General features: G+C 34.0%; 1 protein-coding gene across 1 annotated transcript in view; it reads right to left on the reverse strand.

The window, feature by feature from the left end:
- The window catches only part of IMPG1 (interphotoreceptor matrix proteoglycan 1), a 115,033-nt gene that overhangs the window by 34,249 nt on the left and 59,091 nt on the right, over positions 1-21,693 (reverse strand). Inside the window, exon 12 of the mRNA XM_051996711.1 lies at positions 3,448-4,016. Coding sequence (XP_051852671.1) covers positions 3,448-4,016 — 569 coding nt within the window. The remainder of the gene's footprint in view (positions 1-3,447; positions 4,017-21,693) is intronic.

The following is a 21,693-nucleotide window of genomic DNA, read 5'->3' on the forward strand; positions in this document are numbered from 1 at the left end:
TATTATCTCATTTTGTCTTTATAACAACCTTGAAAGGTAGGTAAGTACTATTATTACCCCTCCCCCCTCCCTTTTAGAGTTAAAGAAATTGTGGCTGACTAATTCATCTCAAATTAAGACATCACTGGCATGTTGTGATTGGTCTTCTTCATGAAGGATGAACAAGAACAAGAACAAGAACAACCACCACATCACCACAGCAATAGGTTAAGTGACTTGCTCAGAGTTACACATCTAGAAAGTGTCTTCAGGGGGATTCTTCTGCCTCTAGGCCCAGTGATATGGGCCCTGTACCACCTAGTTACCTCTAACTTAAGTAACATCCCCAAAGTCACTTAATTGGTAAATATATAGACTGGGATTGGAATACAGATTTCCTTACTTTGTCTATGTCCAAGATTCTGTTCTCTCATGCTGTATCTCTCAAAAATGTTTTTTAAAAACATTTAAAAAAAACTCAAGTCATTTCATAAAATATAAGTATCCATAGAGAACCTGCTATCATCCAGATTTTTTATGGTGAGTCAAATTGCTGTTTGAATTGTATAATAAAATTGGTTTTATTATTTTCAAAAATTCTGGAGGTTTGGTATTTTGTATGTAGCCCATTGCTGTTTTTTTTTTCTAATAGAAAATTTTTGCTCTATTGAGAGCAGAAATCATTTAATTTTATATTTTCAAAAGGTTACAGTGCTTTGCACATTGTTTTGAACAGACGGGATAGAGATGGTTCTGACCCAAGATTTCATCAGAGTAGGAAATTCACTCTACTGATGTAAATATGCAACTATTTTAAAATTTATAACCTTAAAGACTTGTCTGAGATACTGAAAAAGTTAAATGACTTGCTCAGGGTCACATACACAGTATGTATCTGAGGTGAGATTTAAACTCAGGTAATTTCAGCTTTGATGCCTCAAAATAAATTAAGATATATAGCTTTACATAAACAAAATGGAGTTGGTCTCAGAAATCTGGCTTCATATCTTAACTTCTAATTCATATTAGCTGTGTGATCCTGGGCAAGTCACTTACTGTCTTAGTACTTTAGGGAAGTATCTACAACTATACATTTCAGAGAAAGCAAAAACTTGCTTTGGTAGAGTTTCCTCCTCTTTGTATTTCCCATCCTAGTGAAATCACTGCTTTTACTCTGTATCTTTATCCCCAAACAGAGTAAGTGTGAGCTTGATAAATTAGGTGAATTTTAAAGATTCTCTATGACTCAATATCTGTGTTACTATCTTTCCCCAGGTCTGTATGATGGATCAAGAAGAGTGATCATTTTATTTATTTAGTGCTATACCAGTCAGACTCCCAAGAAAATATTTTAATGATCTAGGAAAAATAACAACAAAATTCACATGGAAGAACAAAAGGTCAGGAATCTCAAGGGAATTAATGAAAAAAAATCAAATGAAGGTGGCCTAGCTGTATCTGATCTAAAACTATATTATAAAGCAACAGTCACCAAAACTATATGGTATTGGCTAAGAAATAGATTAGTTGATCAGTGGAATAGGTTAAGTTCACAAGACAAAATAGTCAACTATATCAATCTAGTGTTTAACAAACCCAAAGATCCTAACTTTTGGGATAAGAATTCATTATTTGACAAAAACTGCTGGGAAAACTGGAAATTAATATGGCAGAAATTAGGCATGGGCCCCACTTAACACTGTATACCAAGATAAGATCAAAATGGGTCCATGATGTAGGCATAAAGAATGAGATTATAAATAAATTAGAGGAACACAGGATAATTTACCTCTCAGACGTGTGGAGGAGGAAGAAATTTGTGACCAAAAATGAACTAGAGATCATTATTGATCACAAAATAGAAAATTTTAATTATATCAAATTAAAAAACCTTTGTACAAACAAAACTAATGCAAACACGATTAGAAGGGAAGCAACAAACTGGGAAAACATCTTCACAGTTAAAGTTTCTGATAAAGGCCTCATTTCCAAAATATATAGAGAATTGACTCTAATTTATAAGAAATCAAGCCATTCTCCAATTGATAAATGGTCAAAGAATATGAACAGAAAATTTTCAGATGATGAAATTGAAACTATTTCCACTCATATGAAAGAGTGTTCCAAATGACTATTGATCAGAGAAATGCAAATTAAGACAACTCTGAGATACCACTACACACCTATCAGATTGTACTAAGATGACAGGAAAAAATAATATAAATGTTGGAGGGGATGCGGGAAAACTGGGACACTGATGCATTGTTGGTCGAGTTGTGAATGAATCCAACCATTCTGGAGAGCAATCTGGAATTATGCCCAAAAAGTTATCAAACTGTGCATACCCTTTGATCCCGCAGTGCTACTACTGGGCTTATACCCCAAAGAGATACTAAAGAAGGGAAAGGGACCTGTATGTGCCAAAATGTTTGTGGCAGCCATGTTTGTAGTGGCTAGAAACTGGAAATCAAATGGATGCCCATCAATTGGGGAATGGCTGGGTAAATTGTAGTATATGAATATTATGGAATATTATTGTTCTGTAAGAAATGACCAGCAGGATGAATACAGAGCGGCTTAGAGAGATTTACATGAACTGATGCTAAGTGAAATGAGCAGAACCAGGAGATCATTATATACTTCAATAACGATACTGTATGAGGATGTATTCTGACAGAAGTGGATTTCTTCAACAAAGAGAAGATCAAACTCAGTTTCAATTGATCAATGATAGACAGAAGCAGCAAACTGTTTGCATTTTTGTTTTTCTTCCCGGGTTATTTTTACCTTCTGAATCCAATTCTTCCTGTGCAACAAGAGAACTGTTTGGTTCTGCACACATATATTGTATCTAGGATATAGTGTGACATATTTAACATGTATAGGACTGCTTGCTATCTGGGGGAGGGGGTGGAGGGAGGGAGGGAAAAAGTCGGAACAGAAATGAGTGCAAGGGATAATGTTGTAAAGAAATTTTTTTCAGAAGAAAAAAAAGTAGAGTGATCATTTGAGCTCTTTTTATTTGACAGAAATTTGGAAGAACCATCAGAATGCATTTAGTGTGTCCAATCAAACTTTGGCACTTTCTGTCAGATTTTCTTGAAGCTAGTTGTGGCATTATAAATTATGAGGAGCTCATTTATAAGCATTTATTCTAGATCCCATGCTTGGTTTGCTAGGAAAGCTTTGATTATTTTAAGGAAGCCAAGCTAGGTAGAAGTGTTACTAAATAGTTTTAAGTATGAATCCCTTTTCATTAGACAGTAAAGCAGAGCCTGCCCTGGTTGTTTCAGGAAAGTTCACTCATCTGATCTGATCAGAATGCCTTCTATTCGGATGTTTCCAGCAGCAGCTGTCAGAGGAGCATGTCTCCTCTAACCTGGATTGCTATCTGAGCCAGTAATTATATTACAAAGCAAAAAACAACAGAGGAAAAGAAACTCAAAGCATTTTAAGGAGTTTACTCACCAACTGTATGAATTGTTGCTCCAGGTCTTGATATTCCTGAGAACTCTTATTGAAGAGGTCATTAGAAAAGGGCACATTTGTGACTCTCAGGCTAAAGAACACCACCAATTCTTTTCCTTTGGTGACTGTAGTCATAGAGCTAGTGGTAATATATTTCAAGGTGCTGGTTAAGGTGGTGTCTACTGAGCTGGCTTCTGGAGTGAAAGAATAGCCAACATCTACCATCACTTCATCTATTCCATCAAGCCCTTGGACATTGTCCTGGGTACCTGAAATATGTGGGCTGCTTCCTGACATCATGGAGGAAATTGTGGTTTGAGAAATAGATTGACTATAGATAGGGCTAGCTACCACTGGCAGCAAAGTTGTTTGATCAGTTGTTGTTTGATCCCATTGTTGATCAATGGGAAATATGCCTGCTTGTTCACTTTGAGAGAAGTCACTCCATCCAGTGAAAAATGGCAAAGATTCCATTTGGGTGGGAGATGCTGAACCAAAAGGAGACCAAAGACTGTCTATGGTTTCTGCAGAAGCATCACCTGATGATTCCCTTATATCTGGAAGTTCCCCTAAGAATATCAAAAGAATAAAGAACATTTCAATTCAGTTTCATATTAAAAAAATACATTTTTCATTTGAATTTTTAAAAGTAAATTCTTTATATTTAAAAACCAGAGTAAACATATATATATATACACATAATATACACACATATATGCAATTATATGCACACACACATATATATTTATCCATGTCCTATTTTCTAACTGTGTATATTCACTAAGGCTCTATCCTGGGTCTCTTGATTTTTCTTTCTATATATTTTCTTGCTGGTTTCATCATGTCCCTAAGTTCCATTATCATTTTTACATACATGACTCCTAGATCCATATATCCAGTCTTAGACTCTTCTTTGCTCCAGTACTACCCTGTACAGTGACCAATGCTTAGCAGGTACTTAATAATCCTTATTGATTACTTGTTTTTTTAAAATCAATTTAATAAACACAATTCAATTGGAATATTATTATCACAGATGGGGATTCTAGGATGTGTGAATGCGTGGGTGCTATGCATATTTGAATAAAAATTACTCTTTTATTTTAGTTTGAATCTGATTTTTTTTAAAAGTAAAGAATTCCTGACATGAAAACTGCCCAGCTCTACAGCTCAGTAATAATACCATTCTAACCAAAAAAAAAAAATTAAATCTATGATTTTATTCATGTAGGGACTCCTATCAATTCAAAATGATACTTAGTCTGAAATTTATCTCTAATGTGTTTTAGTAGATCTGAGAAGTTACATGTTTGCAACAGGATCATAGCTAGTATGTATCATAGACATGGTAATTTGAACCCAGGTCAGGTCTTCTTGATCCCAAGGGAGGTCTTCTACCCATTTTTCATTTTCATTCATACTATGTTTCCTAATGTGTAGGAACCAGCTAGATTTTTGACATTTAATGCCCCTGTCATTTGATATTGACTGAAAATTTCAGTAGCAGTTCTGGGTTGCCTTCTTTGATCAGTTTCCACTGGATCATTGAAAAACATTCTCCTAATATTGTGATGTAGAGTTAATACTACTTATCCCTGAGCCTGAAATGTTAAATAAAGCTCTCATAGAAAGATGTGCTTGGTTATGAAAAAATTGTCCAGCACTCATAAATCAAGTATATCATATATAGGTAAAAGATTAGGTGTATCCACATAGGAGGAATTCTGTAATTGCTACAGGAGCAACTTGGCAAATATCTGGGGAAAGGATGTTGAAGTCCAAATACTAAGTATTTGATGAATGGACTGTCTGAATTCAGTGATGCAATCTCTGGCCTCTTCTGTCAGCTAATTTACTACAGTAAGATCAATAAAACTGAGATTTCGAGTGATAAATAGATTTGAAGGGTGAAATCATATTAGTGGTTATTATTTTTGTCAAACCACTGCCAGTTTCTTTGCTGTGCACAATCTACAGAGTGACACCCTGCTCACTTGACCTCTGCAGTTTGTGGAACTGAAGAATATTTTTATCTATGGAATTTACTCAGCACTCTGTGAAATGCTAAGCCCTATGAGCTAAATTGTCCTTGGGGATCCACTAATATTATAAATTAACTTAAGTATCTATGGAAAAGCATTAGAAATAAATGGAATGTTTTGTGACATCAGCATTTTGCTTTGACTTCCTTGAGACTTAGAAAATTATATTTATATCCCTCTTATCAGGATATGACTTTTGGTCTTTTCTATTCTTGCTTTGCATTGGTGAAGTCTATGGTACTTAGAATTTTTGCTGTATACTTTATCACCCTGCCCTTGCATGGGCATAGCTCTAATTTGCTAGGCTTTGAATTATTTTGGAATATGTTATATAATGCATATACTCTGACTCATCTTAAGTAAATATATCAATTCTACTCATAAATAATTTTCATCACCTACCTTTGTAATCTGAATCTTTAAATGGTAACATCTATACAAGTCCAAAGATAAGCTGTTTTCTGTCTTATTGACAAGTCATTCAGTTTAAGTATATGTAAGCCTAGGGTCATTACATTCTGTTTTGGCTTCAGATCAAAGTGATGGGTATAGAACATGGCTACTTCTCTTTAGGTAAAAAGATCAGACAAATCTTGCCTCAGTTACTTTTGTTTGCAACCATGGTCTTCTCCCCCATGTTTAAAAAGCTCAAAATTAACAACAACCACCATTATCCACTTGAAACAAATCTCTTGATGTAACCAATTATTTCTAACTGCCAAAATGAATGGCCTTTTGGGGTTCTTATTCTTTCTGATCTATTTTTGATCTCTTTGTAGCTTTTGATTCAACTGACCACTCTCTCTTCCTGCATACTCTCTCTTCACTGGGTTTTTATGACATTACTCTCTGTTTGTTTTGCTTCCTATGGATGACTATTGCTTCTCATATCTTTATATCTTGAAGCTAGAAAAGAGGAATTGATCAAGAAGGCTCATATGACTTTGCTGGATTATTATATATATGATGCCCCCAAATGGGCATATTTCTCAAATCTCTGCCATGGGCTTTTTCTCCCTCTTTTGGTGACCTCATAACCTCTCATGAATTCAATTATCTTCTCTACATTTTCTATTCTCACATCTCTGATGTGATATCAACTCTGATTTTTCCTGAGATTTAGTCTCACGTAGCCATTTCCTATTAGACATTATGACTAGATGTTCTGTAGGATCCCAAACTCAGCTGTCTAAAACAAATCTAAAATGCATTATCTTTCCTTTCAAACCCCATTACCATAACCTCCATATTTTTGTCAAGGACTCTATCATCCTTCCAGTCATAGTGGTTTACAACTTCAAAATAATTCTAACTCTTATTTTTTGCATTTTACATTTTGAGGGGAAGCAATTGGGGTTAAGTGATTTGCCCAGAATCACACAGCTAATTAACTAGTCTGAGGCCAAACTTGAACTCAGATCCTCCTGACTTCTGGGGTGGTGCTCTATCTATCCACTATGCCAGCTAGCTGCCCCAATTCCTAACTCTTTGGTCCTTTATTGCACATAGTCATTAATGGACAACTCTTCACAATGTATCTTGCAGCCATATACTTTCTGTTCTCTCAGCTATCATCCTAGTTTTGACCCTCTAGTGTGATAACCTACTAATTGGTCTTCCTGACTCAAGTCTATCTATCCCTTCTCCAGGCCATCTCCTACATTTGCCTAAGTGTTATTACTAAAGAACAGTTCTGAATATGTCATTCTCTTGCTTAATAACTTCCAGTGACTTCCTTCTTACTTCTTGAATCAAATAGAGTTTCCTTTATGTGGCATTTAAATCACTCATGATCTGTCTCTAACAGCTTTATAAATTTATTATATATCTAATTCCTCTTCATTCTCTTTCTCATCTTGCCATGCTAATATTCTTGCTCTCTCACACATGACATTCCAGTTCCTATCTCAGTGCCTTTGCAAAGACTATCTTTTATGCCTGTAATTTCTTCTTTATTTCTTAGAATCTTTACTGTTATTTAATGGTTAACTCAAATACAATTTCCTTCATGAAACCTTTCCTGATCTGCTAGGACTAGTGCCTATTCTATCCCTGCCTCCCCCCCTCCCTTTTTGGTATTGTTTCAACATATTTTGCATGTTTTTTTCCCCTATAGAATGTAATGTCTGTAAGATATGACTTTGATCTTTTTCTTTGTTTCCCTGCCATGTCTGGTAGATGGATGGTGGTTTATAAAAGTTTATAAGTTGATTAATAGAAAAAAGCTAAAAACAAATAGGGGATTTTGTTTTATTTAATTCTTATGTCATAATGTAATGTAACCATAGAAAACACCGAAAATATCAATGTATTTGTGTGACATTAATAAAATCAAAGTGAACCAAAGCAGGGCCATTTATTTTCTTATGTAGGTTTTGATTCCTGTTAGCATAATTTTTGTTTCATTTTGGTTCATAATGGCTATTACTTGAAGAAAATTGTACATGGTGGAATATTTTCAACAAAAAGTTTATGCTAATAATTTTGCTTTTCAAAGCATGGAGGAACAGAAGCAGTATCACAGTGGGATTATCAGCTTTGGCACTATTAGCCTCAGAATAGAAGCAGTATTAGCTCTGGTGGTAATGCTTAGCATGGCAGGCCTCCAGGCCAGCTGGAGTATTTGGATGATGAATTCCTGAAGCAGATCACAAGGCTGGCATGACATCAGGATATAGTTGTGATGGGGGATTTCAACTATTTGTACATCTGCTGCTCTCTCTATGTTAAAAGCAGAGATGATAAATCCTAACTTATCTTGCTGACAAGTTCCTCCCCCCATCTTTCAGCAGGTAGAAGTTGTTTAAAGTGTAATTCTTAAGGAAAAGGGGAACTGATTGAGCTGGAAATGACAGAAAACTTGGCAGTGATCAGAGCATTTTTTAGAATTTATGATATGTAACATGGAGACTGAGTATTGGCTGATATGTATGCTAGCTTCTAAGAGAATATAATTCCATAAGTTCAGAGATATGATAGGTAAAATATAATATACTAAGACTAGAAAAGGGGACTTGAGCAAGAGGATGTTATGCCACAGTCTTCTTGAACTGTTCTACCTCAGTCTCACTGCATTAGTTTCCTTAATTATCCTGACTGAGTTTCCCTAAATTGTTCTGTCTCAGTTTCCTTAACTGTTCTGCCTCAATCCCCTTACTTGCAAAACCTCACTCCAGTTCATTAAGACTGAAGGCCAATGCTTTACGGTTATAAATTATTAATGTAAGACTCAAGATAAGGGGGAGTTCAGACTTCCTGGCTCCTACTTCCTTCTGTTCTCAAGAATTTATGGCACTACCCCCTCTAAATATTCCAAAAGATAAGACTATCTCTGATACCTCAGTGACATATTTACTTCTGTTTATTCAGACATTCTAACTCTGGTTCCCTAGTTTTCCTCCACTGCTAGAACCAAATTTATGATCCTGAAATTTCCCATTCTTTTCTTCCTTTGTTTCAAGAGTCCTATAAAAAAACCTGGGGCTCTCACATTTGCTACTGGATACTTTGAGATAAGAGTCTTGTCCAGTCAATCAAACTCTCCAATTAATAAAATATTAAAAACTCTCTAATCTCTATCTTGCCTCAGTTTCTCCGGCATTACAAGGGATCTTTTAAGAATGAAATTCCTTTGTTTTATTTATAATTGATTCTGATAAAGAAGAAGAGGGTAAGGTTATCATAGAGACAGATGTTGTTCAGTTGTGTTTGATTATTGTGACTTCATTAGGAGTTTTCTTGGAAAAGACATTGGAGTGGTTTTCCATTTTTTTCTCCAGCTCATTTTATAGATGAGGAACTGAGGCAGACAAGATTAAATGACTTGCCCAGAGAAACCCAACTACTAAGTAGATCTAAAGCCAGATTTGAAGTTAGGGATTTCTGACTTCAGGCCCATATTCTATACACTTCTATCCACTATGCCACCTAGTTGCTCATGATGTTGAATGAGGAAGGAAACTTCCTGACATGTTAACTTTTTTTTAATTATAGCTTTTTATTTACAAGATATATGCATAGGTAATTTTTCAGCATCGACAGTTGCAAATCCTTTTGTTCCAACTTTTTCCCTCCTTCCCCCCACTCCTTTCCCCCGATAGCAGGTTGACCAATACATGTTAAAGATGTTAAAGTATAAGTTAAATACAATATATGCAAACACTGACATGTTAACTTTTTAAAAGATATATGCCAGAACTGATAAATAAGGATGATTATAAAAGTGGTAAAATCCTGTGAAAAAAACATAGAAAGCCCAAAGCCCACTAAAAGCAGATTAAAAAAAAATGCAATGAGGATAACAAAAAAAGGCTTTTAAAAAGCTCTATTAGAATTAAGGAAAAAAAAAACATTGGAAGTATAACTAGGACTCAGTCTTGAGGAGGAAGAGTGAAAGATACAGCAAAGGTAGAATTCAATTTTTTTTTTTAACTGTTTTCTTTAATAAGGTGAATGATCTTCAACTTGGGAGAAATGGAACAGAAATGGTTAACAGGGAATTAAAATCTAAGATAAATAAGTTCAAGCCACTTGGCTTAAATGACTTCTATTCTTATGCAATGAAAAGACTTGCTGATATAATTGTGGAATCATTGTGCATGGTCTTTGAGAGGTAATGGGGAATAATAGTAGAGATGCTATGGGAGAAGTGGCAAACATCCCAATTCAAAAAAACATGCTGAATTGTTTAGTGAATAAAGTATTGAATATGCCACCAGCAAGACCTGGATCCATTGCCAACTTTATTTGTGTGATCTTGGGGAAATTATTGAACATTTCTGAGTCTATATCCTAATCTGAAAAGAGAGAATGGTCATACCTGCATTGGTTGTATCACAGGGTTGTTATAAAGTTTAAGTGTGATAATATAATAAAGATCTTTGCAAATTAAAAACAAACAACAATGATGATGATTATGTTGTGTACATCAAGTGATAGGCTGGTGGATTTGATGTCTTTTGATGGTGAAATTCTAAGAACATTGTCAGTCTAATTTAATTTCCATTTTATTTTTGACAGTTACAAAACTAGCCTCAGGTAGTCTCTGGATTGTACCAAAAAATTTGAAAGTCTTTTATGATATTCAAGGGTAAAAATGAAGGCTGGAATTCAGGGATTTGTATGTGTGTTGTGTATCGAGAATCCCTCCTGTTTAGTCTTCTCCAGCCCCACCTTGAGGTAGTTAGATAGTGTAGTAGATAAAGTCCTGGACCTGAAGTTAGTGAAACCTGAGTTAAAATCCAGCCTCATACACTTATTAGCATATGTTTATAAAGAATAAATTATGTCAGTTTAATTTAATTTCCATTTTATTTTTGACAATTATAAAACTAGCCTCAGGTAGTCTCTGGATTGAACCAAAGAATTTGAAAGTCTTTTATGATATTCAAGGATAAAAATGAAGTCTGGAATTCAGGGATTTGTAACCTTTTGGGTATGTATCGCTTGAGAACCCCTGTTTAGTCTTCTCCAGCCCCATCTTGAGGTAGTTAGGTAGTGTAGTAGATAAGAGTCCTGGACCTGAAGTCAGTGAAACCTGAGTTAAAATCCAGCCTCATACACTTATTAGATATGTAACTCTGGACAAGCCATTTAACTTATCTGCCTGAGACTTCTAAATTATAAATAAAGATAGTAATCCCTACCTTTTAGAGTTATTGTGAGGATTAAATTATACTTGGAAAGTGTTTAGCGTTGTGCCTTCAATCTTGTAGGTGCTTAATAAATGCTTTGCCTTTGGCAGTCTGGTGAGGCTTATGGACCCTTTTTCAGAATAATGTTTTAAAATGCATAGAAGACTAAGGAAATCAATCATATTGAATAGAGTACATGGACTCCTTAAAATTATCCAGAGACTCCACACAGGTGGAGTAGTGGCCTTCAAAAGGATAGAAAATATTGAATATACTGAAACTTTTGGGTTAATACAGGAATAGGTCAGAATTTCTTCAACTTTTTCCACTTGTAACTCCTTTTTCATGCAAAAAAATTTTGCACAACCCAGGGTATATAAGTATATAAAATATGTACAAAAATCAAAGTTACTGATAATGGAATAAAATTTCACGATCCTCACATTCAGTTATGCAATCCTATCTGGGGGTTGCAACCCATAGTTTAAGAAGCTTTAGAATAAATGATCTTTAGGTAAGTCCCTCAGGAATCTCAGTTTTATGGTCAATCCTGATAGAGAATATAATAGGTTCAGAGTAGACTCCTTGTTGCTATCTACCCTATCATCTTTAGGAAGGGATGATCATAAACTATATGGACTGGACATCTCTCTCTAAAAGTTTAAAATATTTTTCAGAGAAGTTCCATATAGTCTTTAAGTATTCAGTTAATTTTTAATGTTTTCTTAGTTAAATCCATTCTTTATTCATAATAATATGGAAGCTAATTTCCTTTTACATTATATACAATGTAGAAAGAGAATAGTGATCTACTATTTTACTCTGTTAAATAATATTTATTCCTTAAGCTTTCTTTAATATAACTATTTCTCAATTTCTTAATAATTTTCAATTTTTTTCTATTAACTGTTTTTTTTTTTTTTGGAGACTAGAAGACAGCATCTCTAAGATTTGATGGTGGCAGGTGAAATCCCCAAACTTGTCTACAACTGGAAATAGTGGCACCTTGGGTGAGATCATGTCTTCTCAACGAATTACACTGTCAGCTTTTGGACATTGTTCATAACATTATGATAACTTCAGAAACAAAAGGGACAGAAAATTGAACAGATAAACCCTGAAGAAAACTTTTTTTGATAACTTAATCTTTTGTTCAGATGTTGTTGTATAGTCATACATAGCCTTATGATACCACAACAGATAGCCTCATGAGACTGATGGTTCACTAAGTAAAAAACATTTTAAAAGTCATTTCACAAATCATAACACATCCTGCTGGATTGTGTTCACATAATTCTTTGTGTAAATTCCTAGATATTGTGCCATATTTGCTAATTACTTAATTTTCCAAGTAATCAAACCAGATAAGTTAGAGCTATATAATCTAATGTTCTTATGCCATTTTTTGCTCAATGTGCAGTCTTTTTTTAAAATTTTTTTTTAATGTTCATTCTTAAGAGTAAAAATACATAGCTTGATAATGCCCAATTATTAGTATAGTATATTAGGATACTATAGTATAGTATAGGAAAGATTCTTTTCTCCCATAAATGAATACTACAAAAAATAAAATTATATTGCTGAACTGCTTTCTATAAGTCAAATATGCAGATAAAGATTAAGTGAGTTGTCCAGGGTGACATAGCTAGTATATATTTGAGGTATCAATTCAAATTCAGGTCTTTTTGACTCCTGGTCCAGCTGCTACTCAACTGTCAACCAAGCTTGGCCTATATTTAAGGAGTATTATTCGACATTCTTCATCCCTGATACCAAATTACCAGTCATATTTGTTAGCCCATTTTTAATACCCTATTCTAAGTAGGGAAAAAGTATTATTTTGTAAAATGCAAAACTCCGCAGGTTCAGAATTCTATTATATTGGACTTTCTTTATTCAGGAACAAAGTTATCTCAAGTTGCCTTCCCTTAAAAATCAGTTACCTAAATTGAAGTCATTAGCATGTAACTGGAAAAAGCCCCATCTAGTTCTAGCTTAAGTTTGTGGGCACTATTCTGGTAGAGATCATGATTAGGTTCTGTGAAAAGATGAACCTTTAAATACAAATAAGTACATTGTGAAATGGACAAGCAAGGGAGATCATTGCTTATAATCTCAGTTGGTATTCACTTCTGGGATGGATTGAGAATTATTTATTATACGGTTATTGATAAAATGGGCTTCTGGTTGTTTTTATTCTTGCTCCATTTTGCTAGCTCTGCATCCAATATTACTTTCTCTTTATCAATGCATTAGTATTTATCTAGGATAAATGGAAATGAGATGGGGTGTATGGGAATGGGATAAAGAGGAAGGGAAAAGACGGGGGAAGAGAATAAGGAAAGGATCCTAGTAGGAATAGAGTAAGTAATATCAAGATAAGGTAGCAGAAGAGTCAGTAAGGATAGAGAATAAGAGACACACAAACATAATAACAATGATTAGAAGTAGAACTTATTAGAAAAAAATCAGGACTAGTAATAATTGATCTCAAAGTTAAAGCTAACATATATTTATTCAAATAGGAAAAATAGGGAAACAATACTATATGCCAGCTATGTTAATCAATATTCTTTTAGATTATTTAAAATAACTAGATAGTAAAAGTTTAGAATATTACTGTGATATAGAAAATGAGTTGGTAGATTTAGAAAAATTTGGAAAGAGTTGGACTTATCCATCTTCAGAGAAACAAAAGATGACCAAGCATAATATGGCCTTACATAGATGTACATGTGTATATATATGCATGTATATAAATACATATATATGTATATGAATGTATATATATGAAATCACATAATACCGATAGACAGACAGATAGATGGATATAAATATATCTAAACTTAAGAAGATGGGCCAGAGGAAAGGAGGGAAAAGAATAAAGTAAAAAATGCGTAGGAGAGAACAAAAGAAAACCTACAAAGAAGGAAAGAAAAGATGGACAGCTCTGAATGCAATATGCAATATTTATTATATAGGTTTTCTTGAAGTGGAAATTTGTCTCATATTTTGAATTCTCTCTTATGTTCTGTTGTGCACATGGAATTTTTTTCTTTTTCTATTTTGAAACAACTATCAAAGTTTTAAAAATAAAAAAAATTAGATTAAGTAGACCAGAAGCTTCCCAAAAACATTAAAAACATTATGAGCCATTAACTAAAAACTCTGATCTAAGGTCGTACGTGTGTGTGGGTGGGTGTAGTTTCTTATTATAATAACTTCATTTGCTTTGAAAGTCAGAGATGAAACTTTATTATTTTTTTTGCTTTGATAGACATTCAAAACAAACCTTAGAATCTACTTGCTAAAAATACCCATTATATATTACATAAAAATGTTTTAAATATTGTATCAGAAATAAAGTACTCTCATCACTAAAAAGAAGAGATCCTCTGCCAGTTTTCTACTTATGGAATGAGCTATCAGATTTTGTCTATGTATTTCTTTATGATTTGCTATTTGTTAAAAACATGTAACATGCACACACACACATACACACATACACATTCTGTATTCTCTTCTCAATATATTCCTATACATATTTGAGTACCTAGAATGAAAGCCAAATATTAGGAAACACTTTATAGCAGTATATTCACACATACATACACACACATATATATATATGTGTATATATATATATAATATTTATGCATACACATTTACCTATCATTTATGTGTCTATCAATCTAACTATCCATTTGTTCATTCATAATATGTATGTCTATCTATTTATCTATCCATGTAATTCAATGGACTTAGAGTCAAAGGATCAATATTTAAATCCTGAATTGGTCACTTACTTCCTGTGTGATGAGGGTAAATCATCTCACCTCTCTGGGCCTCAATTTCCCTCTCTGCAAAATGAGGAAATTAAATTAGATGAACTCAGGTCTCTTTTTTGCTGTTAATCTAGAACATATTCCAAAAATTGTGGTGCAAGTTAAAAACTGAGGAGCATGCAGTTTATGTGTGTGTGTGTGTGTGTGTGTGTGTGTGTGTGTAGAGAGAGAGAGAGAGAGAGAGAGAAAGAAAGATAGGGACAGACAGACAGACAGACAGACAGAGACACAGAGAGAGACACAAAGATAGATTCAGAATAAGAGACAGAGACACAGAGAATGAAACACAGATAAAGAGACAGAAAGGTTATGTGAAACAAGGTTAAAGAATCAGCAAAAAAGATTGAGAAGTAATTGATAAGGAAGAAAAAAAGTAAGGAGAGAGCCTCCATGAAGAATTAATTGGCAGTACCAAATGCTGAAGAGAGGCCAAGAAGGATTCGAAATAACACAGGAAAATTTAGAAGGAGAGAAAAAGGAAGTTCTAGATGAGATATGAGAAAAGGGAAGGTCAGTATTGGCTGAAACATCAAAGGAAAGGCATCCTGGAGTGATAAATAGTCTAGTTTTGTTAGAGGACAAACAACCCCTTCTTTCAAATAATTTGTATTCAACTAATTGATTTGGAGGTCAATTCAAGGATGATGCTTTCACCTCTTTCAATGAGGGGATTTGGGATATAGTCACAATTGGAATATTAATATGAATTACTTTTTCACCATGGGTTTTGCATACAATACATGTTTAATGTTTGTTGAATGAATAAGTAGATTAATGACATAAGATATCTAGAAGAGTAAAGCCCAGGCTAAGAAAGTACTTGGCTGAGATATCTTCCAGCTCCTACAACCCTATTTAGAAGTCTTTTTTTTTTTTCCAGATTATGCTTTGCAATTGGAGAGATAGTCCATAGAGCTAGTTTCTCATTAAATATATCTTGTACAGACACTCTAGCTGAATGATGAACTGTGTCTAGAATTGAATAAGAGGAAAAGAATGGAAAGCTTTAAGTTTGGAATATTTTGTAGTGATTTTAGTGAACTCAAATTTTCCTCTCTGAAAAAAAGGTCTCTGTTGAATATGAATATTTTTCCCCCTTGGTTGAGTTGCTGTTGCCAATTCCTGATGAGGAGTTTATCTGTGCTCTATTAGCCTAGTCCTTAGAAAGCAGACACAATCTATTGTCCAGACCATTCTTGGAACCTTTTTTAGTTTGGTTGGAACCTCATAGTATGGTGGTGTATTCCACTAGTATAACCTTCAAGAATTTAGGGTCAATGACATTCCTTAATGACATAACCCCAACCTATCTTTCTAGTTTTGCTGTGCATTATTCTCCTAAACAAGCACTGCAGTCAACCAAGCTGACATTACCATTCCTTATACACAAATTTGATCTTGTGTCTTTGCATTATCATTATACTTCACCCTGTGCCTGGAATGTACTCTTTGTATCTCCATCTCTTAGAATCTATTGTTTCCTTTAAGGCTCAGTTCAAATGCTGCCTTTTACCTTAAGCTTTTCCTCTTCCACTGATTGCTAGGATCTCTCTTTCTCTGCCAACCATCTTGCATTCATTTATACATTTTGTATGTATCTATCGTATATGTATAAATATAAATAAAATCTTTCCTACTAGACTATAACCTGCTTGAGGGCAGGGACTATTCTCACTTCCTTCTTCATATTACCAGGCTTAGCATAGTGCGTGACAAATAGGAAGGGGTTAATAAATGCTTGTTGATTTGTTGATAGGGAAATCCCAGTGTGAAAACTCTTTCCACTGATACAGGTCAGTAACTTGACTATGATTAACAATTTTAAAAGTGCCTAGGGTTACAGAGCTGGTATATGTCAGAGGAAAGACTTGAACCCATGCTTTTCTGTATCATGCTGCCTCTCAAATGTAGAATTCTTTTGGCAAGGAAAGATTGCATAGAAGCTTTTTATCATTAAAAATTCCAAGTTTGTGAAATTATGAGTAAAGGAATTCTACCTGTTAAATTTCAGCAATACAATGTCTAATGCCTTAGCTAAAGCTTGAATGTATTCCTCGTGAAATTTTATAAAAATAAAAAAAGTAATTGTATAACAGCAATAACCTTCTCCTCAGAATATCAACACAAGGTGTTAAACTCTGAATTTGGAGGAGAATAGTCCTGAAATTAATGACCTGAGTAGAGAAATTGGAAAACTGAGGTGGCCAGTGCACTTGTGCTATGAGATTGTAAATTGAATCAACTCTAAGTAATAGGATTGACTCCAAGCCATTTTGGAGGATTAGCAGCTTCTGCTCCTTCTGAATTGGGGGACAGCCTGGAAAGTGGGGCTCCTAGAGTCTAGTTTAATATATCTCAAAAAAAGTAGTTTCAGGCTGATAAAATGGAATAGAAGAGAAAAAGTAATGTGTTAAGCCAGGAAAGGCAACTGAATTGCTTCAGGAGATAGGGATTGCTACTTTTAAGGGAGTAAATAGATGAAAACGTTGTTGTTAGATCATGGGACAAAATCTAGGAGAAAGGGTTATTTATGTAATTGCTTTGAAAGTTGAATTTAATCATAGGATGAATAAAGATAACACAAAACTCAAGAATTTAAAATACCATTAGAAAATATGAAGATTGAATGGTAGAAAAAAAAAGTTTGGTTATGTTGTATTTAGGTAGATTCATATTAATATTTATGTTAGATAAAATTAATATTTACATTGAAGATAATAATGAGATCTAATATTTATATAGCACTTCAAGGTTCACAAAGCACTTTGCATATATTTTGTTGTTTTATCCTTTAAAAAGTCCATTGACATTGCCCAGGACAATAATAGCTGTAGCAATTTACAAAGGTTGGCATATAGTTGCCTGACCAATGACTTAGGCCTACAAGTAGGCATATTGGTGGGCTAGAAATTGTTTCTAGGGTTTTCAATCCTGTCTTCTTTTTCAGGGAACAGTTTGGGGGATTTAGGGTAAGAACAGACCATAGTTTAACCCTAATGACTATGATTTATAAAGCTATTACTATGTGCTTATCATTGTAATAAGCATTGGTGGTACAAATAAAAGAAGTTGGACCATCCTTCCTGGCAAGGACTTCACATTGGAATTGGAGGAGGCAATGTATAAATGAAAATTGAGCTGCAGGGGAAGATAAAATAGGTCCAAAGTCCAAAGGATGTAGTAGAGACACAAATGGGAAGCCTATGGATTCTTAGGTTAAGTCAGTAGATCAGCTACTTATGGTCAACTCTTGCAACCAAAATGAGCAAATGATTCTTTATCTTTGTGATGGACTTACCTCAGCAACACATAGATATATCTTATATACTAAGAAAAGCAAATTCCTAGCCTGCAAAGTCAATGTAAATCAGGCCTAGGATTTCTAAGTGTGATTTTGAACTTAGCTTATAATTAAATGTTTTTGAAAATCAAAATATTAATATGCTAATGCATATAAATATGTATCATATTTTAATATGAATATTAAATAGGTAACATAATTGGATTATGCTAATTATACCTAAATTTTGTTTGACCATAGGAGAAACCTCCAAACTATGGAGTTTCTGACTCTATTCCTTTAACAGACATGGATTTAGGGACTATTCAGTCCATGCCCAATGATTCAATATGATTAAATTAAGATGATCACTTTCTGGTGTCTGTGAATATAAAAAAGTGCTTAACTCATAATTGCAGTACCATTATTGATCAGTGATAAAATTTTATAAGAGAATCATTGACCAGAAGGAACTGGAATTATTTAACTTGGAGAAGATATATTGGGATTTTGGGAGTTTGTTCTAGTCGTTCTTCTAGGGATGAAGTAGAAAATTGGATGGAAAATTCAGAAAAGCTAATTTAGACTTGAAGTAAGGGGAATATTTCCTGCTAAGAAGAGCTATGTAAAAGTTGAATGGGCTGCCTCTGGAAGTATAGCAGTTTCTTTCCACTTAAACATTTTGAAGTAAAAGCTGTATAATCACTTGTACAAAATACCTTCAGGGTAATTTTTTAAGGGGAGTTGGACTAGATATCTTTTGAGGTCTCTTCTAATTCTGAAATTCCAGGATTATAGATGACATGTTAAAATTTTTTTATAGACTAAGTCAATGAAAAAGAAATTCTTATGTGTCCTTACCATTCTATCATTCATGTTCCTAACATACTATAAGGCTCTATTCTGGACAAATTATGCTTTTCCTTTATGCTTTTTTTTCATTTTGATTCCCTAGCCTAAAACATTTTTCCTACTATTCTTTACTGCTAGAATTTCTTCCCACTTTAATAGTGTGGCTCAAATGTTACTTGTTGCAGAAAACTCCCCTGATTCTTCCCAGTCAGAAAAGCCAGAACTGCCTTTCTCCCTTAGTTGCTCTTCTTATGAAATTTATTTTTTTGTATGTATTGATGCCTTTGCCTCCATCTGAATTGTAAACTTCATAAGGGTAAGGTGTACCCTAGATTACCTATCCTTTTTCTTTTCTCTTATCTCTGATATTGTGGCCTGCACCGAATAGATGGTTGATATTTATTGTTATATGATCTCTGCCATCTGTTTGAATCAACTGAATTAAACTCACTGGGAATGGGTATTTCACTTAGGTTGTAGTCATACAATTAAAATGATGTGATAAGCTAAATAATTTTCTGGAAATTGTGATCAGTTTTTTTTTTTTTTCTTTAGTCAATCTATCTACAACCACTCCAGATGAAAGCCTGGATGTAGTTTGGTACAATGGGGGAAAACAAAGAAAAAAACTTCACAGTCAGACAACATGGGTTCAGATTTCACTTTTGAGGATTGACTATCTGTGTGGCCTTGTACAAATCACTTATCTCCATGGACCTCAGTTCTTCATCTGTAAAATGAAAGAGTTGGACTAGATGACCTCTGGGATATCTTTCAGCTGTCTATCCATGGTTCTATATTCTGTTGTTGCCTTAGCTATCCAGATAATTGCAAAAATTCTTTGTCATAGTTTGCCTGCATTATTTTTTTTCAGTCCATCACTCATTTTTATTTTTATTATTTTTTAAATAACTTTTTATTGACAGAATCCATGCCAGGGTAATTTTTTACAGCATTATCCCTTGCATTCACTTCTGTTCCGATTTTTCCCCTCTCTCCCTCCACCCCCTCCCCCAGATGGCAAGCAGTCCTTTACATGTTGAATATTGCCTGCATTATTAGTTCATGGACTCATAGATTTAAGTTTGGAAGAGGACTAGACACCACCTGAGTTACCCATCATTCATTTTACAGGTGAGGAAACTAACTTAAGATGTTGTGATCTGGTGGAATTCAGATTCTAATTCAGATTTAGTGACTCTTAGTTTGGTACTTTCCTAGAGCTTACATTGAATCTCCAAATCTACAGTATCCAAATAATACAGAGGATCTTCCTAAAAAGGATTCTAATCAAGGACAAGAAGATTAAAAGTTGGGCTGAGAACTATTTCCTAAAAGTATTGCTTTTAAGAACCAAATGTGATTAATTCCTGCAGTCACCTTATAAATAATTGACTCTTTGACTTTGAAAATGCCTTTCATGTTCTTGATTGTGTCCATTCTGAAAATGACACCTGATGCTATACTGTGCCCTAGACCCAATGAATCTGTTAATGAAGAGGACTTTCAATATGTCAACATAATACAGTATACTGTCACTTGGTATAGTTAACATCTTTCCTTGTTTATGTCTGAATGAAATAGAAATCTCCCCTGGCAGGAAAACTGGATGTGGATTCTAAGAGCTTTTTGCCAGGTGGTAGTTGCAGCAGATATTTCTGTTCTAGCAATTTAAAATAGAGTAACAACCATCTTGTCAAGTTATGTGTCTATTCTGAAAATACAATATTGCAGGCTATTAAAGCAGATTACACTTTTACTAGTTGGAGTGAACCATTAAAAACCACAGAGGGTACATATGAGGGACACTTTTAAAAAAAAAAAACAAAATTTAAATGACAGTTTTAAGACATGATGGGAAAATGTGTGAGATTTTAATGGTTCCTGTTGAAGCTATTTCAAACTCAAATTTCTAAGTATCTCACTTTTTAGTTGATAAGCAGAAGTAATACTTGAACTGTCTTTAGAAAAAGATGCCTGATTAATTTTATGCCCTTGGATTTGATGATCTCTTCCCTCCTCCTAATAAGTTATTTTATATGCTTTGATCAGACATTAGATTGGTAGCAGATTTTGTAGAAACATTTACAAGATTTATTAAGGGAAAAGAACTGTACTTGGAGGAATCAGAGTCTGAGCATATATTAACATCAATTCATAAAGGAAAAATAAAACTGTATAGGACATATTGCAGGACCAAGGTGTAGGAAGCAGTATATCAATCTGCAAAAACTGAAAGCATAAGATATATGAATAAGCAAAAGATTATTACTACCCATCTGCTTAAAACTGGGCCTTTAATCTTTCTCTTGGATTCTCTCCCTCTCCCCACCTATTATAAAGAATGCCAAAATACATTTAGATGTGTTCTATGTTAATCACCTGTTTCCAATTTTAATTCAGTATTTTACTAAGGTGAAATCATAAGTAATTTGAAAATTCCAGAGTATTAGAAATAGAAGGGAATTTTGAGCTTGTAGTCCCTTCATTTTAAAAAAGGTAAGGCCTATTAAGATCTCTGCTACTTAATGATAATATGAATTGGAATATATCCTGTATGTAACTGTTAGATCTATTGGGCTTTATGACAATGC

The sequence above is a fragment of the Antechinus flavipes genome, chromosome 4 (genome assembly GCF_016432865.1).
Source record: "Antechinus flavipes isolate AdamAnt ecotype Samford, QLD, Australia chromosome 4, AdamAnt_v2, whole genome shotgun sequence".
In the NCBI taxonomy this organism is placed as follows: Eukaryota; Metazoa; Chordata; class Mammalia; order Dasyuromorphia; family Dasyuridae; genus Antechinus; species Antechinus flavipes.